The 14,963-nt window shown below is 26.9% G+C and overlaps 1 protein-coding gene across 2 annotated transcripts in view; it reads right to left on the bottom strand.

Moving 5' to 3' along the window:
* LOC100210301 (adenylate cyclase type 5) overlaps nucleotides 1–14,963 on the bottom strand; it is a 70,544-nt gene that overhangs the window by 991 nt on the left and 54,590 nt on the right. For both annotated transcript variants that reach the window (XM_065808887.1, XM_065808888.1), the window contains 5 exons: nucleotides 14,614–14,769; nucleotides 11,872–12,018; nucleotides 10,952–11,044; nucleotides 10,697–10,811; nucleotides 8,899–9,023 (listed from right to left, as the gene is read on the bottom strand). In XM_065808887.1, the coding sequence (XP_065664959.1) occupies nucleotides 8,899–9,023; nucleotides 10,697–10,811; nucleotides 10,952–11,044; nucleotides 11,872–12,018; nucleotides 14,614–14,769 (636 nt within the window). The remainder of the gene's footprint in view (nucleotides 1–8,898; nucleotides 9,024–10,696; nucleotides 10,812–10,951; nucleotides 11,045–11,871; nucleotides 12,019–14,613; nucleotides 14,770–14,963) is intronic.

Below are 14,963 nucleotides of genomic sequence, written 5' to 3'. Positions count from 1 at the left end.
ACAATTTTAATTAAACAAGAACAGCTTTAATTATTTAAATCTTGTTTTAAAAATTATCACCATATAAAGTTTGTAACCCTCTCAAAATGAGGGGGCTTTAAACTTTATACAGCTGAGAGATAATATTATTACACTTAAAATTTATCGATGAATTTAAGTCTAGTTGAGATAGTACAAAAAATATTTTATCAACTTGTTGCTCTTACTTTAGGGTATGGATGACAAAATTTTTGGGCTTATTTGTTCCCAGCCTCCAATCATCGCAATTTTTTGCAAAGTATCATTATTTGACATAAGTATAAACATACAAATGTCTGGAGTTTTTATCTCAAATACCAAAAAATACTGGATCCGTCACTGAAGAGAAAATTTATTATTTGTATTTGTATATGCAAGAAGTTTTTATTTATGTAAAAAGAAGAGTTTAGTTCAGTAAAGAGTTGAATTAGCTTGTTTAAGAGAAAAAAAGTTTTTTAATTTCTAGTTGTGTTGAAAGCGAGAAAACTACATCTAGTACATAGAAAACTACATCTAGTACTTTAGGTTTAATATTGTCTAAATAACTTTTCTAAAATGCCATTTTTATCTAGAAAATTGTACTTTAAATGTGTCAAATATGTTTTGTTCATTTAAATAACACCCATAAAATGGAAAAACAGTAAGTTAATTGTGAAAAATAGTCATTTCATACACCCTAATATTAATGTTTGAGACTAAAACAACAGAGAGTACTACACAATGAAATTCTACAAGTCTCAAACAAATTATGATCTTATGATGAAATCCTTTTGAGTTACATTACTAAGGTGTCCAGAATAAGAAGGAATCAGGGAAAAGTCAAAGACTTCAATCAACCTGAAGAAGTCAAGGGGCTTTTGATGTACTAATGTATGATGTATTTTATCACCTAGATTCTTATCAATATATTAAAAAAAATATGTGAATAAATTCAACTTTATTGAATGTTACTTGTTTATGTTCACAATATCAAAGAAATTAAGTGCATAAAATAAATAGAACAAAAATATCTTGACAACCCATGACCACAATTACCTGTGCGATTATAACCACTCTTGAAGATCGAATATGCCCAGTTTCGAATTCCCTGACCGCAATTACCTATATTTAGACAAACAACATGTCTAATCTAATTAAAAAACATTGGGACATCTCAGGAGCACCCTTGATCACTACTTAAATGACCATTTGAGTGGTGATAACCACTTCTAAAGAACAAATATGCCCAGATTTAAATTCCCTGACAGCAGTTACCTATATTTAAATATACAACATGCCCCATCTAATTTAAAAACCATCAAGAAACCCCATGACTATCCTTGACAACCCCTAAAATAACCACTTATGTGGTCATGACCACTCCAAAATTAAAATGGAGCCTAAAAATGAAATCTTTGACCTTAAAAACCTCTATAAACATGTATTATATGTCTCTATTTAATCCATAAATAGTTTTGCCAATTTTAGACAATTCTGGCCCACTGCACAGAGCAGAATTAAATTTAACTCTGTAGTACCCATATTTTTAAGTTTCCTGATAACTCAATCCGAGGCCTTTCTCCTTGTTTGTAAGTATGCTTTGAAGAAGGAAAAAAATTCTTCTACTGGATTAAGCTGTGGCGTGTATGCTGGCAGATACTTAACAGCTATGCCATGAGAGACTAGCGTTTGCCTAACAAAAAGACTCCAGTGGAGTTAACAATTGTTTATAACAAGTACCGGCGCTTCCACTCCTGCATTCCTAATCACTGGTGCCAACATTGTAGTGCAAAATGAATCTGCATTCCTGCACTCCCATTGTTGAAACAGCACAAATCAATCTAATATTCTGGCCACAATTTGCAGATGACTGTAAAATTACTAGCGCACCTCTTAGCGAATAGCCATATGTGCTGTTGGTGTGCAAAATAAAACCAGTTTCATCCAAATAAATAAGTTTTTCATTTGAAATTCCATTAATTTTGCTTGCAAACGCATAGCAGGCATAAATAACTCGTTCTTCTGGCGCATGCACAACATGCTATCTTGATAAATCCAAGAGTTTGAGTTTTCTTGAAATAGTAGGCTGAAACATGTTGAAGTCTGCTGCAGAAATATTTCTTTTATTGCTTCTTGCATACAAAGATTTTTTTCTTGTACGCATAGTTCAATTATATTTTTTATTTAAGCATTATATTTTCCTTTTACCTAATTTTTTATCAGAAAACGACTTAAATGCAGTCATGTCATCAAATTCTCCGCTGTTTAACTTAACAACAAGATTTTGAACTGTGCGCTTTGATAAATTAAGAGAACTGAAAATGTTTGTTGTAGATTCATTTCTATTGTGCACTTTTGTAACATTTATATGTGCACATTTGTAACATTTTTTCTTGTTTTTCGATTGGCACTGCTATTTTCTTTTCTATTCATAGGGTAAATATTTTTGTATTAATAATAGTTATAAATAATTAAATTTAAATCTAGATAAATGAATAATTAGATAATACAAAAATAGTAATTTAATCAACCAATAACTTTAATAATAAAATTTAACAAAGACCTAATACTAAGTTAAGTAAGAAAAAGAGGATAGTTTGTACCTTAAATAAACCATCAAATGTAAAAAGTCTTTGATTTAAGTATTTTTCACCTCGTTTACCAGGAAACAAGAACAATTTATTTTGAAAAAACTGTGCTTTTTTAAAACGCATATAAGAATGAATAAATACGCTTATAAAAATGAACAAATAAACATATAAAAATGAATATCCCTGAAAAACACAAACTACTTACTTTTTATGCATACTGAAAGATTTTTATTGACTGCATTTTAAACAGTATTTATAATTAATCTAAATTTGACAAATTTTTATTTTAAACAAATTAATCTTTAAATAGCCCTAACCAAAACTCATTAATTAACATGTGTCAAAATAAAAATCAGTTAAATATTAAAACATCTATAATCGGTTGAATTTAAATATGTTTCAAACCAGTCAAAAATGGAATGTATTGAAAACGTTGTAAATTGGTCAAAACCAACAAATTATTTTACTCTGCACTTTTTTTAAGGTTTTCAGTTGAAGTTATTTTTACTTCAGATTTGTTAAACCTCTCATTTCAATAGGTTGACATGAGATAATACCATTTGAAAACAAAACAAAAAAAGCACTTTTAATTTTTTTACCCTTTTTCTAAAACCATTATCTTTTGCGTGCCAAAATATATTATTATGAAATTTCAATTCTAATTATAAATTATGATCGTATTTAAGGTAAAGCAATATTTTCAACAAATTAGATCATGTGGTGCACGCTCTAAAGTTTTTTTAATTTAAGAGCTAATTGAAAAAAATTTCCATTATATGTCTGATAATATATTTAATTAAGACAATTTGTCAAAATATTGATTTATAAAATTAAAATAAATAATATTAAATAAAAGTTTTCTTTCAAAATCAGCCTGCAAAAAGCAAGTCTTATATCTGAAAATAGAAGCTAAATCAATTTTGTTGTGTTGATATGTCTATTTTTGGTGAAAAAAAGTTATGTTTGAACATAAATTCTAATATGGAAGCTGCACAACAAACTTACATTTGAAATTAAATATTTCATCAATATAACGTGATGTTATCTAGAAAATAATTGACTTTCTTAATATTTTAAACTTTCTAAATATATAGTTGGTGTCTTTTTTTAACAAGTTTTTAATCTGTAAAATTTGTAGCGAATCTAGCTTTAATGGTTGATGTCCATGTTTTTGTCATTTTAGTTGCATTATTTTTTTGCAATATTTTAGTTGCATTATTTTTTTTTCAGTCTTAACGCAGAATAAAATATTTAATCTGTTGAATATTTATCAAAATAAATTGGTAATTTATAGATATTATCCAACACAACTGAGGCTCTTAACATTAAGTAACTGTAAGTCAAATCTGAACTTACAGTTGCTAAATATGTATGATTGAACCAAATCAAAAAAGATATTTCAGAAATTCTTAGGAATCAATTCTAAAAAAAACATTCAACCACAAAAGCAACCTGGAGTTTATCAGACTGACACTAATTATGTTGGGTAAAAATGATTTTGAAATTTATTTCAGCCCTTCAAGTGCCAATTATCACAGATGGCAAAAGGAACAAACTGTCTTTAAATCTATTTGTTCTGTTGACATACAAATTACAGCGCCTTTTTCGTTACTGTCTTCCTCCTGACTGTAGTGGCCTTCTCTGCCTGAATAACATTAAAAAAATTTTTTTTAAAAAAATAAGCACTCTAAGAGCTTATTATTGTTATTAACTAATTATAAAAGGAATAGAGGTATTTTTACTTTGTCTTTTTAAACTAAGTTTAAAAAGACAAAGTAAAAATTTAACAATAACAATGGTTAAAACTGTAAGTACAATTTATCTTCAAATAATATCAAATCTATAAGATTTTTGAAAAATTGCAAACATCGATATTAGCTTGAGAAACCAATTTTGAAATTTGAGCAAAAGTTTAGAAGGAAACTTTTGCTCAAATTTCTTGTTGTCTTCAAAGGATGTGAAGATCGCTTTGGTGTAGTGTATTCTAAATGCCTCACAAACAATCTATATAAGTACAATACTTTATATATATATAAATATTTTTTTATTCTAATATATTTGATCTTTTGATTAAAACTCTTTTCACCTTACTAACCATGTAATTGATATAAAGATCTTGCTTTTAATCTTTTAACAAATAAACCCCTAAGTCCTTTTATATTTTGGCTTTTGGTTTTGATTCCATTTGTTACTACATTTGACTACTTTGTTACTACTAACAATAGGTACAACCTATGTGCACATATATGTGCATACACACATATATGCATATGTGGATACACACATATATGCATCTTTTTTTGTTGAATCTTAGCAATTATTTGATCAATTATAGGTAAGCTTATTTCCTGCCTTATTAACTGCAAACATATAAACTGCAAACACTATTAGACCCAGAACCAAACATGGTGGAAAACTACTAATTATTTCTAATGTTTTCCCAAAACTACTCTTTAAAGCCAGTTACTTAAAAAACGCTATAATCCCATTTAAAATCAAGAAAAATAATCAAGAAAAATACTAGACAAAAATAGCTGACAAAAATAATCAACAAAAATAATCAACAAAACCATCTAATTTTACATCCATTCTAGCTGCAGCTACAGTAGCAGTACTGCTACATCAACTGAGGGTTTGGTATGAGGCAGCAATCTTTTCTTTCATTATTCTTCATTTTTTTCTTTTTGTGAAAAATTTAAGTGCACATTTTTAGATTAAGAGCACAAAAAGCATATGTTAAACTATATCAAATACTTTTGCAAAATATAAAAACAAGACATCTAGTATAAACCTTCTTGACTTTTATCTATTATTTTTTGGTTTAGATATTGTTTCTAATAGATTTGAGTACCAGTTCCTTTTTGGAACAAAACCATGTGGTTCATTTGTTGCATCATTGTTTTCATCACAATACTCTTCATTTGCAACTAAAGTTCAACAAACCAGACAACATTTTCATGGATCCAATCGATTGCCTTTTTTAAAAATTGAAGTTATATTTGTGCATAATGATAACTTTTGGGATAATATTGCATGTGTATGATTTATAGAAAGTTATTAGGGTTTAGCCATACTGTTTGAGCATACTTTAAATACTATTAAATGAACTTCGTTAACACCATTGATTTTATTTATGTCTTTTTCAACTTCATTCTAATAATTTACTCCTCAAATGTTGGATCAGGACATTTTAACGGAAAACAGAATGAAAATAATCATTTAAGATATTAAGATTTTTATGCATCTATTATCTCTATTATATCTATTATCTCTATTATATCTATATCTCTATATCCATAGAGTCTTTTTTGATTTGACCTTATTTGATGAACCATTAATCAGATGATTGATTTTTATACAAATTTTTATTGTCATTTGATGAACTGACTTCTTAATCTTTGATATTTGAATTGATTTTATAATTCATTTGATAATGCTTAATTGTATATAGCTTTTAAGTCTAAATAAATTTTAATAATTTTTTAAAATGTTCCATTATATTTTTAACATTTTATTTTGCTATTTTTTCTGCTGTGAATTTGCAAAAAGCAGTATGCTTTAGTTTTTTCATAACATAGATAATTATAATTTTTTTTATAGGAAACATCATGGCCTACTATATACATGGCTCTGTATGTTACATTTTAGAGGCTGATTCAAAGAGGCCTATTTATGCACAACTGCAGTGAAAATGTATTATCACTTCTCTTGGAAATCATATTATAATCATGAAAACCATATATCGAATAGATTGCAAAATTAGCATCTGCTAAGGTTGCATCTTTTTATCGTGTTCGCCACTTTTTTACTCTGGATTCTATTCTTTACTTCTTTAAATCTCAAATCTGTTCTTCTATGGAATGCTGTTGCCAATCTGGAGCGAATCTTCAAATGATGCCCTTTCTCTTTTAGACAAGGTGCAAAAACGCATTGTAAACATAGCTGGATCTTCAACCATTGTCACATCGTTGTAATGTTGCTTCCCTTTCTCTTTCCTATAAATACTATAATAAACGTAGCTCTAAAGAGCTACCATCTCTTGTGCCATCTACTAAAATTCAAACTTTAAACAGCATCTTTTCATACAGAGGCATTAGGTCGGGTGAAAAATAAAAAAGCAATTGCTTTTACTCAGCATATTTGGAGTAATTGTTCAGCTTTACATGAATAAAAGTTTGAGCAAAATCACTCAAATTTTTATTCACGTAAAGTTAAGCAATTTACTCCAAAAACACTGAGTAATTGCTCAGCTTTACATGAATAAAAATTTTTATTCATAAAGTTTTTATTCACTTAAAGCTGACCAATTACTGAGTAAAAGCAATTGCTTTTTTTATTTCAAACTTAATAACTAAACTTTAGTTTAGTTATTAAGTTTGAAAGGATATCTATTGCTGCAAAACATCTACCTGTAAAATCCTTAAGTAAAAGTGAACACAGTTAGATCACATCTTGAAAGTATTTGTAGAATTGAACAAATACTTATATTGTTTGTATCTGTAGCAAGCATAGATTTCCAGCCATTGCATTTGCTTCTTTTTATTTTTAATTTCTTTGCTATATAACCAGCAACTGTTGCTGTAATTTTTTCTGTTTTAAGTAAAAATATTTCAAACATCCCATTTGAGTTTAAGTCTAATTTTAATCAAAGACCGTTATGCTAAAATAATTTCTGAACGTTAAACTTTTGGTATACTTACTGAAAATCTCCCGCCACTCAACTGTCTATGCTCTATAGGATCACCTTAAAGTCACAAAGTAAGTACATACAAAAATTATCAAAGTGAACACATACAAATCCTTCTTCAATAAGTTCATCTATGAGCATTTCTTGAGAACGCAGAGTTGTGATGAGGGCAGATGATGTTTGTTTTATTCTGTAAAAATTCTGTAAAAATCTGAGATTTCTGCCAAAGTTAAATTCAATTAGCTAGTTGCCTAAAAAAATTTGTTTTACCATCAACTCCTTGAATTTTAAAACCATATAGAGAAAGAAAACTAATATAATCTGATATTTAATCCAAAAGCCATTTACCAACTACAATAACTTCAGTTACTGTGTACATAACATAGCAGATGTATATTTTATGTAAAATAAATATAACTAATAACAAAGTATATCAACTTGGGTCTCAAAAGGATCAGAATTTCATAGTGATTTTAAAATTTTAACAAAATGTAATAAAAAACAACCTTTCCAATTTTTAGTTGAAAATTGTTTTTTTTGTATATAAAATTTAAGCAATTTATTTTTATTTCAAACTATTATTATTACTGAAATCTCTATGAAATTCTAGTTCTTTTGAGACCCAGGTTGATATACTTTCGAAGAAAATATTCACTGATATATGGGTGCCAGTGTGTAATCAAGGGTCATGGTGGGTGACTTTTTTCAAAAATTAAATAAAATCAATGACTTTTCAGTTACTTTCAAACCAAAGTTAATCTGTTTTTTATATTGGAAACTGGAGTTACCAAAAAGTCACATCCCTAATATATACATATATATATACATATATATATATATATATATATATATATATATATATATATATATATATATATATATATATATACATCTATATCTATATCTATATATATATATCTATATATATATATATATATATCTATATATATATATATATATATATATATATATATATATATATATATATATATATATATATATATATATATATATATATATATATATAAGTATAAATATTTTTTCTCATATTGCACTGTTATTTTTATTGCTGCATAATTAGAAGCGACCTCGAAATCATTTTATAAAACTTAAAAAATCTTTGTTGTGAATTGGTTTTATTGAAACAATTTTCTATTTCCAAACTGTTTCTTATAGTTTCATGTTGTACTTCTTTGAGACAACATATCTGGCATATGCGGTAGTGGTGTAGTGGTAAAGCGCTCGCTTCATAAGCGAGAGGTTCCGAGTTTGATCCCCAACAAGTCCCTGGTAGTACCGCGCTCAACTTGTTTCTCCGCGCAGCGGCCTTGTTCCTCAAGGTTCGTGTTTCGGAGTTATAGAGTTGAGAGAGGGTTATAACCACTATTAAGTAGCCTCCTCATCTGTAGTGGCCTTCTCGGCCTTGAGGAGGTGAATAACAAAACAAAACAAAAAAACAACAAAAAAAAAAAAAATTTAAAACTTATCACATTAAAAGTTAACAAAATGATTAAAATTGAATTAGCATATAAACATATTAAGTTACGCTAACAGTCAACTAGTCATTTAAAAAAAATGAATAAACCATCAGAAACACAACAACAACAACAAAAAAAAACATACTTGAATGCAGTTTGGTTTACCAGTACTATACATTCTGCTAGCAACATTGACAGTATCTCCCCATATGTCATACTGGGGTTTTCTAGCACCAATGACTCCAGCTACTACAGGTCCAAAGTTTAAACCTAAATTCAAAAAAGTGGTAAAATTTTACTATTTATTCTAGCAAAGCTGACAACTTGATAACCTGTTGCAAGTAAACTGACATACAAGTAAAATGTGGTAGTAGACTAGGAATGCGATACAAGAAGATTATGAGAATTCAAATATTTGTATGCAAGTTAGAGTAAAATCTGTTAAAATCAAACAAAATATTATTAAGTAATTTGTAATAAATTAATGTTATGTAATAATTTTAGACAACAAAAAACCATGCACATTAAAGTTTGATCCCTAACAAGCTCAATGCTTATTTAAGTCTGATTCCTAGTCATACTACACTCAACTTGTTTCTTCCTGAAGCTGCCTTGTTTATCAAGGTTCATGTTTCGGAGTTATAGTGATGAGGGTAATTCCATGTCAATTGACATAGGTCATGTCACCATACATCTCAGATTTTGCTGATTTTTAAAATAAGAATTCCAAGAAAATTTTAGCTCCAACAAGATCCTGAAATATGATCATTTTACTTTTAGTAGATATTAGCCAGTCCCCATTTCTTTTTTATTACTTTTTTACATATCTACTAAAAGTAAAAGGGTCATATTTCAGGATCTTCTTGGAGCTTGAGGCTAACATTTTCAAGGAATTCTTTTTTTACTGAATACTCTTAATTGTATAAAAATGAGCAAATTCTGAGATAAATGGTGACATTTTTCTAAATTTCTGAGTCATTTGACATGGAATTACCCTTGAGAGAGGGTTGTAACCACAATTAAATTAGCCTCTGCAACTGTAGTAACTTTTTAGCCTTGAAGAGGTAAAACTTAAGAAAAAAATAATAAAATAAAATAGATGATATATGAAAACGCATATAATTTAAAAAAAAAAACTTTTTTACTTAAAACAAGAAAAGTCAACTTTAATTTACTTTAATAATATTTTATAAATAATAATTTAATAAATTTTAATTCAGTCTTTTTACTTTTTTTTCCATTCATTCAGTTAAAAACATGCATAATTAGTGTCATTTATTATATTGTACGAAATTTTTATGACTATATTTGTACACAATTTTTATATTAACTTTTTTATTTATTCAATTTGTTTTTAATTTGTAAATTTATTTTTTTTATTTTTTTAATAAACTAAAAAAATTTATAAAATAAAAAATTTGAATATAGAAAGAAAAAAATTTGAATATGGAAAGAAAAAAATTCAAAAATCAATAAAACATTTAATTTTTCAATATTATTAAATTAAATTTTTTATTATTAGATATAAATTTTATATTTTTCATTATAAAAATTTTAATAGCAATTAATAAACAAATTATCATGTTGTTAGTTATTAAATCATTATTGAATTGATATATTTCATTATATTTCATATTTCATTGAATACATCAAAGACACAATGATTAATGACATAGATCAATATTATTATCTATCATCACATATTTAAAACTTAGTCTAGAAAATCTATATTTTAAAATGTTAAATTTTTTTTTTCTTGATCTCTTAAATATGCTTAAACTCAAATCAATGAGTTTTTATGTTAAGCCTGCACCCTTTAATGATGTCTACGTGAAAATAATAAACATAAAATACATATTTTAACCAAATTTTTAGATTTTCAAAATAATTAGGTTTAAACATCATTAATTATTTACAATTTGGCTAAGAGTCATTTCTCTTACCAGATTTCATTTCAAATGTATTAAATGCATTTTTGTTCATATCCTCAAGTGTATTTCTCATTTCCATACTAAATGTAGCAAGTGCTTCAACATGTTCTAGGGTTTGTAATTCTTCCTGAATGTCAAAATATTTAATTATTAGAAAAAAAAAAAGATTTTTAATTTTAATAAGATATCACTTTTGTATAATCATATAAAAAATGTGAAATAAAAAATTGCAAAAAAGTATAGAAAAATTAAAACTTAAAAGATTACACAAGATTGTATGTTTAAACCAGCAGCAGCCATGTAAGTTTCTCCAATCGTTTTAATTTTTTCAACAGATTTGAAGCGCTTTTCTGAAAGTAACTAAAAAATATTGTTTAAAACTATTTTCTTGTTATTCAAAAAAATATAGATAGAATTCAATAAATTTTTAGGTCATGCAGGGACAGATACAGTAAAAGGATGTGAGTTTGCTGAATGACAAGTCAAGCGATAATGAGTTTTGGTTGACGGAACTATAGATGATAGCTTCTTTGAGCAGCAACCTTGATAGTATTTGTAGAAAAGAGAAAGAGATGCAACTTTACAACGATGGGAGAGAGGCTAAAGCTTAACTTGTGTTTTTGGACCTTGTCTAAAATGAAAAAGCATTATTAGAAGAACCAGCCCAAATATGATAACAGTATTCTACACAGGGACAGATTTGTAAAGGTAGAGAACAGAATCAGGAATAAGATAATGGTGAGCATTTTACTATAACCAGTGTGATCAGATAAAATAAGCAAAAAGTGACAAAGAAAGAAAACCATTAAAAAAAAAAAATCATTAAATGGATTTATTTATTTATTTTATAATGCTTTATGTTTAGTTAAATTTAGTAAAAAACGACTTCTATATTTTTTGTCACATTATTACAATCATCCTAATTAGAAACCCTCTTTCTATTTCTTGCCTCTGATCCAAGTATAGCCTATTTGAATTATTTTCTCCCTAATCTTTTAAACTTAACATTCTAGAGCAACTGATGAGGTATAAAAATCACTTTCACAAAATAAAATCTCAAGAAAAAAAAGGCAATAAAAAGTTTTGGTGGAAGACAATAAAAATTAAAAGCTGTGTCCTACATTACTTATTTTAATAAAATTTTTTAAAAATTTAATTTTATAAAAAAAAAAATAATAAAACCATACACTATCAAAATCTACAATAATTTGGTTGAGAACTCTTAAACACTCCATGCCATCTCCATTTGCATCCAACTCCAAATAGAACTCTGAGAAGTTACATATATTTGAAAACAATACAGCAACGCTCACGCATGCCTGTGCATACAGCTCCTGAAAATTAATTTTAAAAATATTATATATAACAATTCTAATATACACATAAACTATATTAAAGTTGAATTATAAAAAGGTAAAATATTAATAGTGGAGTTAGACATAACTTCTTAACAGAGTTGCATAAAATATAGAATTTTTTTGTCAGAAAAAGCCATCTGTGGAAAATTTTTGAGCTAATTCAAAAACATTTACAATGAAGTTAAAAATTTGTACAAATTGAAGAAAACTTCAATTAAAACATGAAAAAGCTGTCAAAGTGTGCAACTCACACTTGCTGGTGCTTCTACCAACTACAGCATCTGTATGAGATTAAGTGATTTCAAAAATTTATTGAAGACATAACAAAATGAACAAAAGTTTTTCATTTTCTAGGTATTTTCATCCATAAAATTTTTACATAAAATACTATTACTATCTATTTATAAATATTAATACAACTTTTTTTTTAATGAATTCGTTTCTTGTATTTTCTGCTTAACAAATTGCAAAAGCACATATTCTCTGTGAAACTGAGCAACCTGCTGTGCTTGGTAGCTTCTACAGTTGAATAATATTCTTGCATGACATAACTATTTGGAATTACTTTTAATAAGTTTAATAAAACTATTTGAATGTTTTATCATTTTGAATGTTCTACCATTTTCAATATTTTTTAAATCTAATTTTGCCAGAAAATGAAAAATTAGATTATGAAAAAACTTTGATTTTTTACAATACATCTCTTTGCTATTGATGCTTTACTGTCTTCCTCATTATTTGACTATAGATTTTGATGCTTTACTATCTTCTTCATTACTTGCTAAAATATTGGATATCACTTTCAAAAACAATGGTTTCCCAATTCGCAATAAGTCCAAACATATATAAAAAACAGATGTTTTTTTATTTCTAAAATTTTAGCTAATATTCCAACATTTTTTCTGGTTTAATTGTGGTTGCCAATAAAAAAACAACTTAAGTATTATCATTTACAAGCCAACCAGACTTTTGAATTACTTCCCAAAAAAATTTTGTGTTTTTCAAATTAACATTATCATTCCCAAAATACAACAACACAAATTAACACAAAAATACTGAATAAATAAAAAGTAAAAACATCTTAAAACATTTTTTAACTATTCACCAACTGAAACTTTATCTAATATCAAAACCTATTTTCTTCATAAATACAAAGTTAGTTTGTTAAACACTTTCTGACAAAGAATACAACATTCACTCATTACTTATTGTTTTTCATACAAACTAAAAAAAAAAAAACATTTTTAATTTAAGCTTTTATTCATAGCAATATATAACTCATGGTTTAAGTAGAATATTTTGCTTTTTTTAATAATAGCACTGCAACATCTTGATATGAATGTAAAGTCATATTTAAAATTAGAAAATTGATGATGTCATTGTGTTCCCTTATTTTTTTTGCAAGGTAAGTGTTTCTGAGAATTGATAAAGGCTAACAGAATATTTGTATACAACTATTCTGTTACATACAAATACTCTGTCCCATGCTATTTTCATAATGTCATTATAGTTGCTGTTCCTATTAAATGTTTTAATTTCTGATGGGTGAATTTCACCAAAATATCAACTTTAATAAAATGGTAATTATTATATATTATTCCGAAATTCACTGGACAAGGGGATTATTTTACGTACAGCCAAAATAATCTATAACTTAAAAAATTCGATTAAACAGAAGATTACAGAAGGAGCTTTTTTTTTTCTTTTTTTCTAGGCGCCTCACAGAGCACTGCAGAAAAGCATTTAATAGGAAGTTCACACCTCCTTCCCAACCAATGTTGCAAAACTTACCCAGAGGTGGGGTTCGAACCACATATCTTACGTTTCTGAGGCAAGTGAGCTATCACTGTGCCACAGCTGCTCAAAAGCAGTTTAAAATTAACAAAAATAACGATAATGTGGGTTATAATAATGATGATGATCACTATGACAATGATGATGATGATGATGATGATGATGATGATGATGATGATGATGATGATGATGATGATGATGATGATGATGATAGTGATGATGATGAAGATTACAATGACAATGATAATGAAGAAAAAGATAATGATAATAAATAAGTTTCTGAAAAATGTAATTTACACTTACAACATTAACTACCTAATAAAAAAAATAAACAGCATATTTAATACATATCTGCAATCTTATATTATTTATTATTGTATCTGCAAATTTAATTATATTATAATATTTTACAATTACTTAAACTATTTCTTATTTTAAACTATTATATACAGCCCTCTACATTAGAAAATATATATATACTGCAATAAATTGTCGACCTTAACCCTTTTGGTCAGTATTAAGTCAGCACAAAATTTTAAACACAAAACTTTGCCATAACATTGAAACAATGTCGGCAAAAAATTTGCCACCCTCAGATACTTTTAGATTAGCAGTTAGGTTGGCATTGCAGAATGCTGACCCTAATTCCGAGGGCTGTATATATTTTAACTATTAATTATTTTTAAACTATTAATTTACAATTTTGATAAAAAGATGTTTTTATATTTAAAATTTTTTCATTAACATAATTTATAGAAACAATTTAGAGAAACAAACCTCATTGTCTTTGCTTTGTAAAAAATGTTCAGCTACATGAGCTGGCAATATGTTATACAATAATTTTTTATTATATTTTCGCTTATCTTCCATTTCGTCTCTTTCTTGTGTAGCTTGTGCTTTCCATAGAAAATCTAGCCGAGATATCTGTTCATGCTTAAATTTAAAAATGTTATACCTTTGATTTAAAAAATTAAAGGAAGTTGTTAGTTTACTGATTTTTTTTAGTTAACAGAACATTTTAATTTTTAAGTCATTCAAAAAAGTAGGAAACCAAATAAATTGGAAAAAACACATTAGTTTAATAAAAAATAAATAAAAAAAAACACTGGAATTCACAAAATAAGATA

The sequence above is a fragment of the Hydra vulgaris genome, chromosome 11, assembly GCF_038396675.1.
Source record: "Hydra vulgaris chromosome 11, alternate assembly HydraT2T_AEP".
NCBI classification, from domain to species: Eukaryota; Metazoa; Cnidaria; class Hydrozoa; order Anthoathecata; family Hydridae; genus Hydra; species Hydra vulgaris.
Note: the sequence above shows the minus strand (reverse complement) of the source record. Positions and strands in the feature narration are given on the sequence as shown.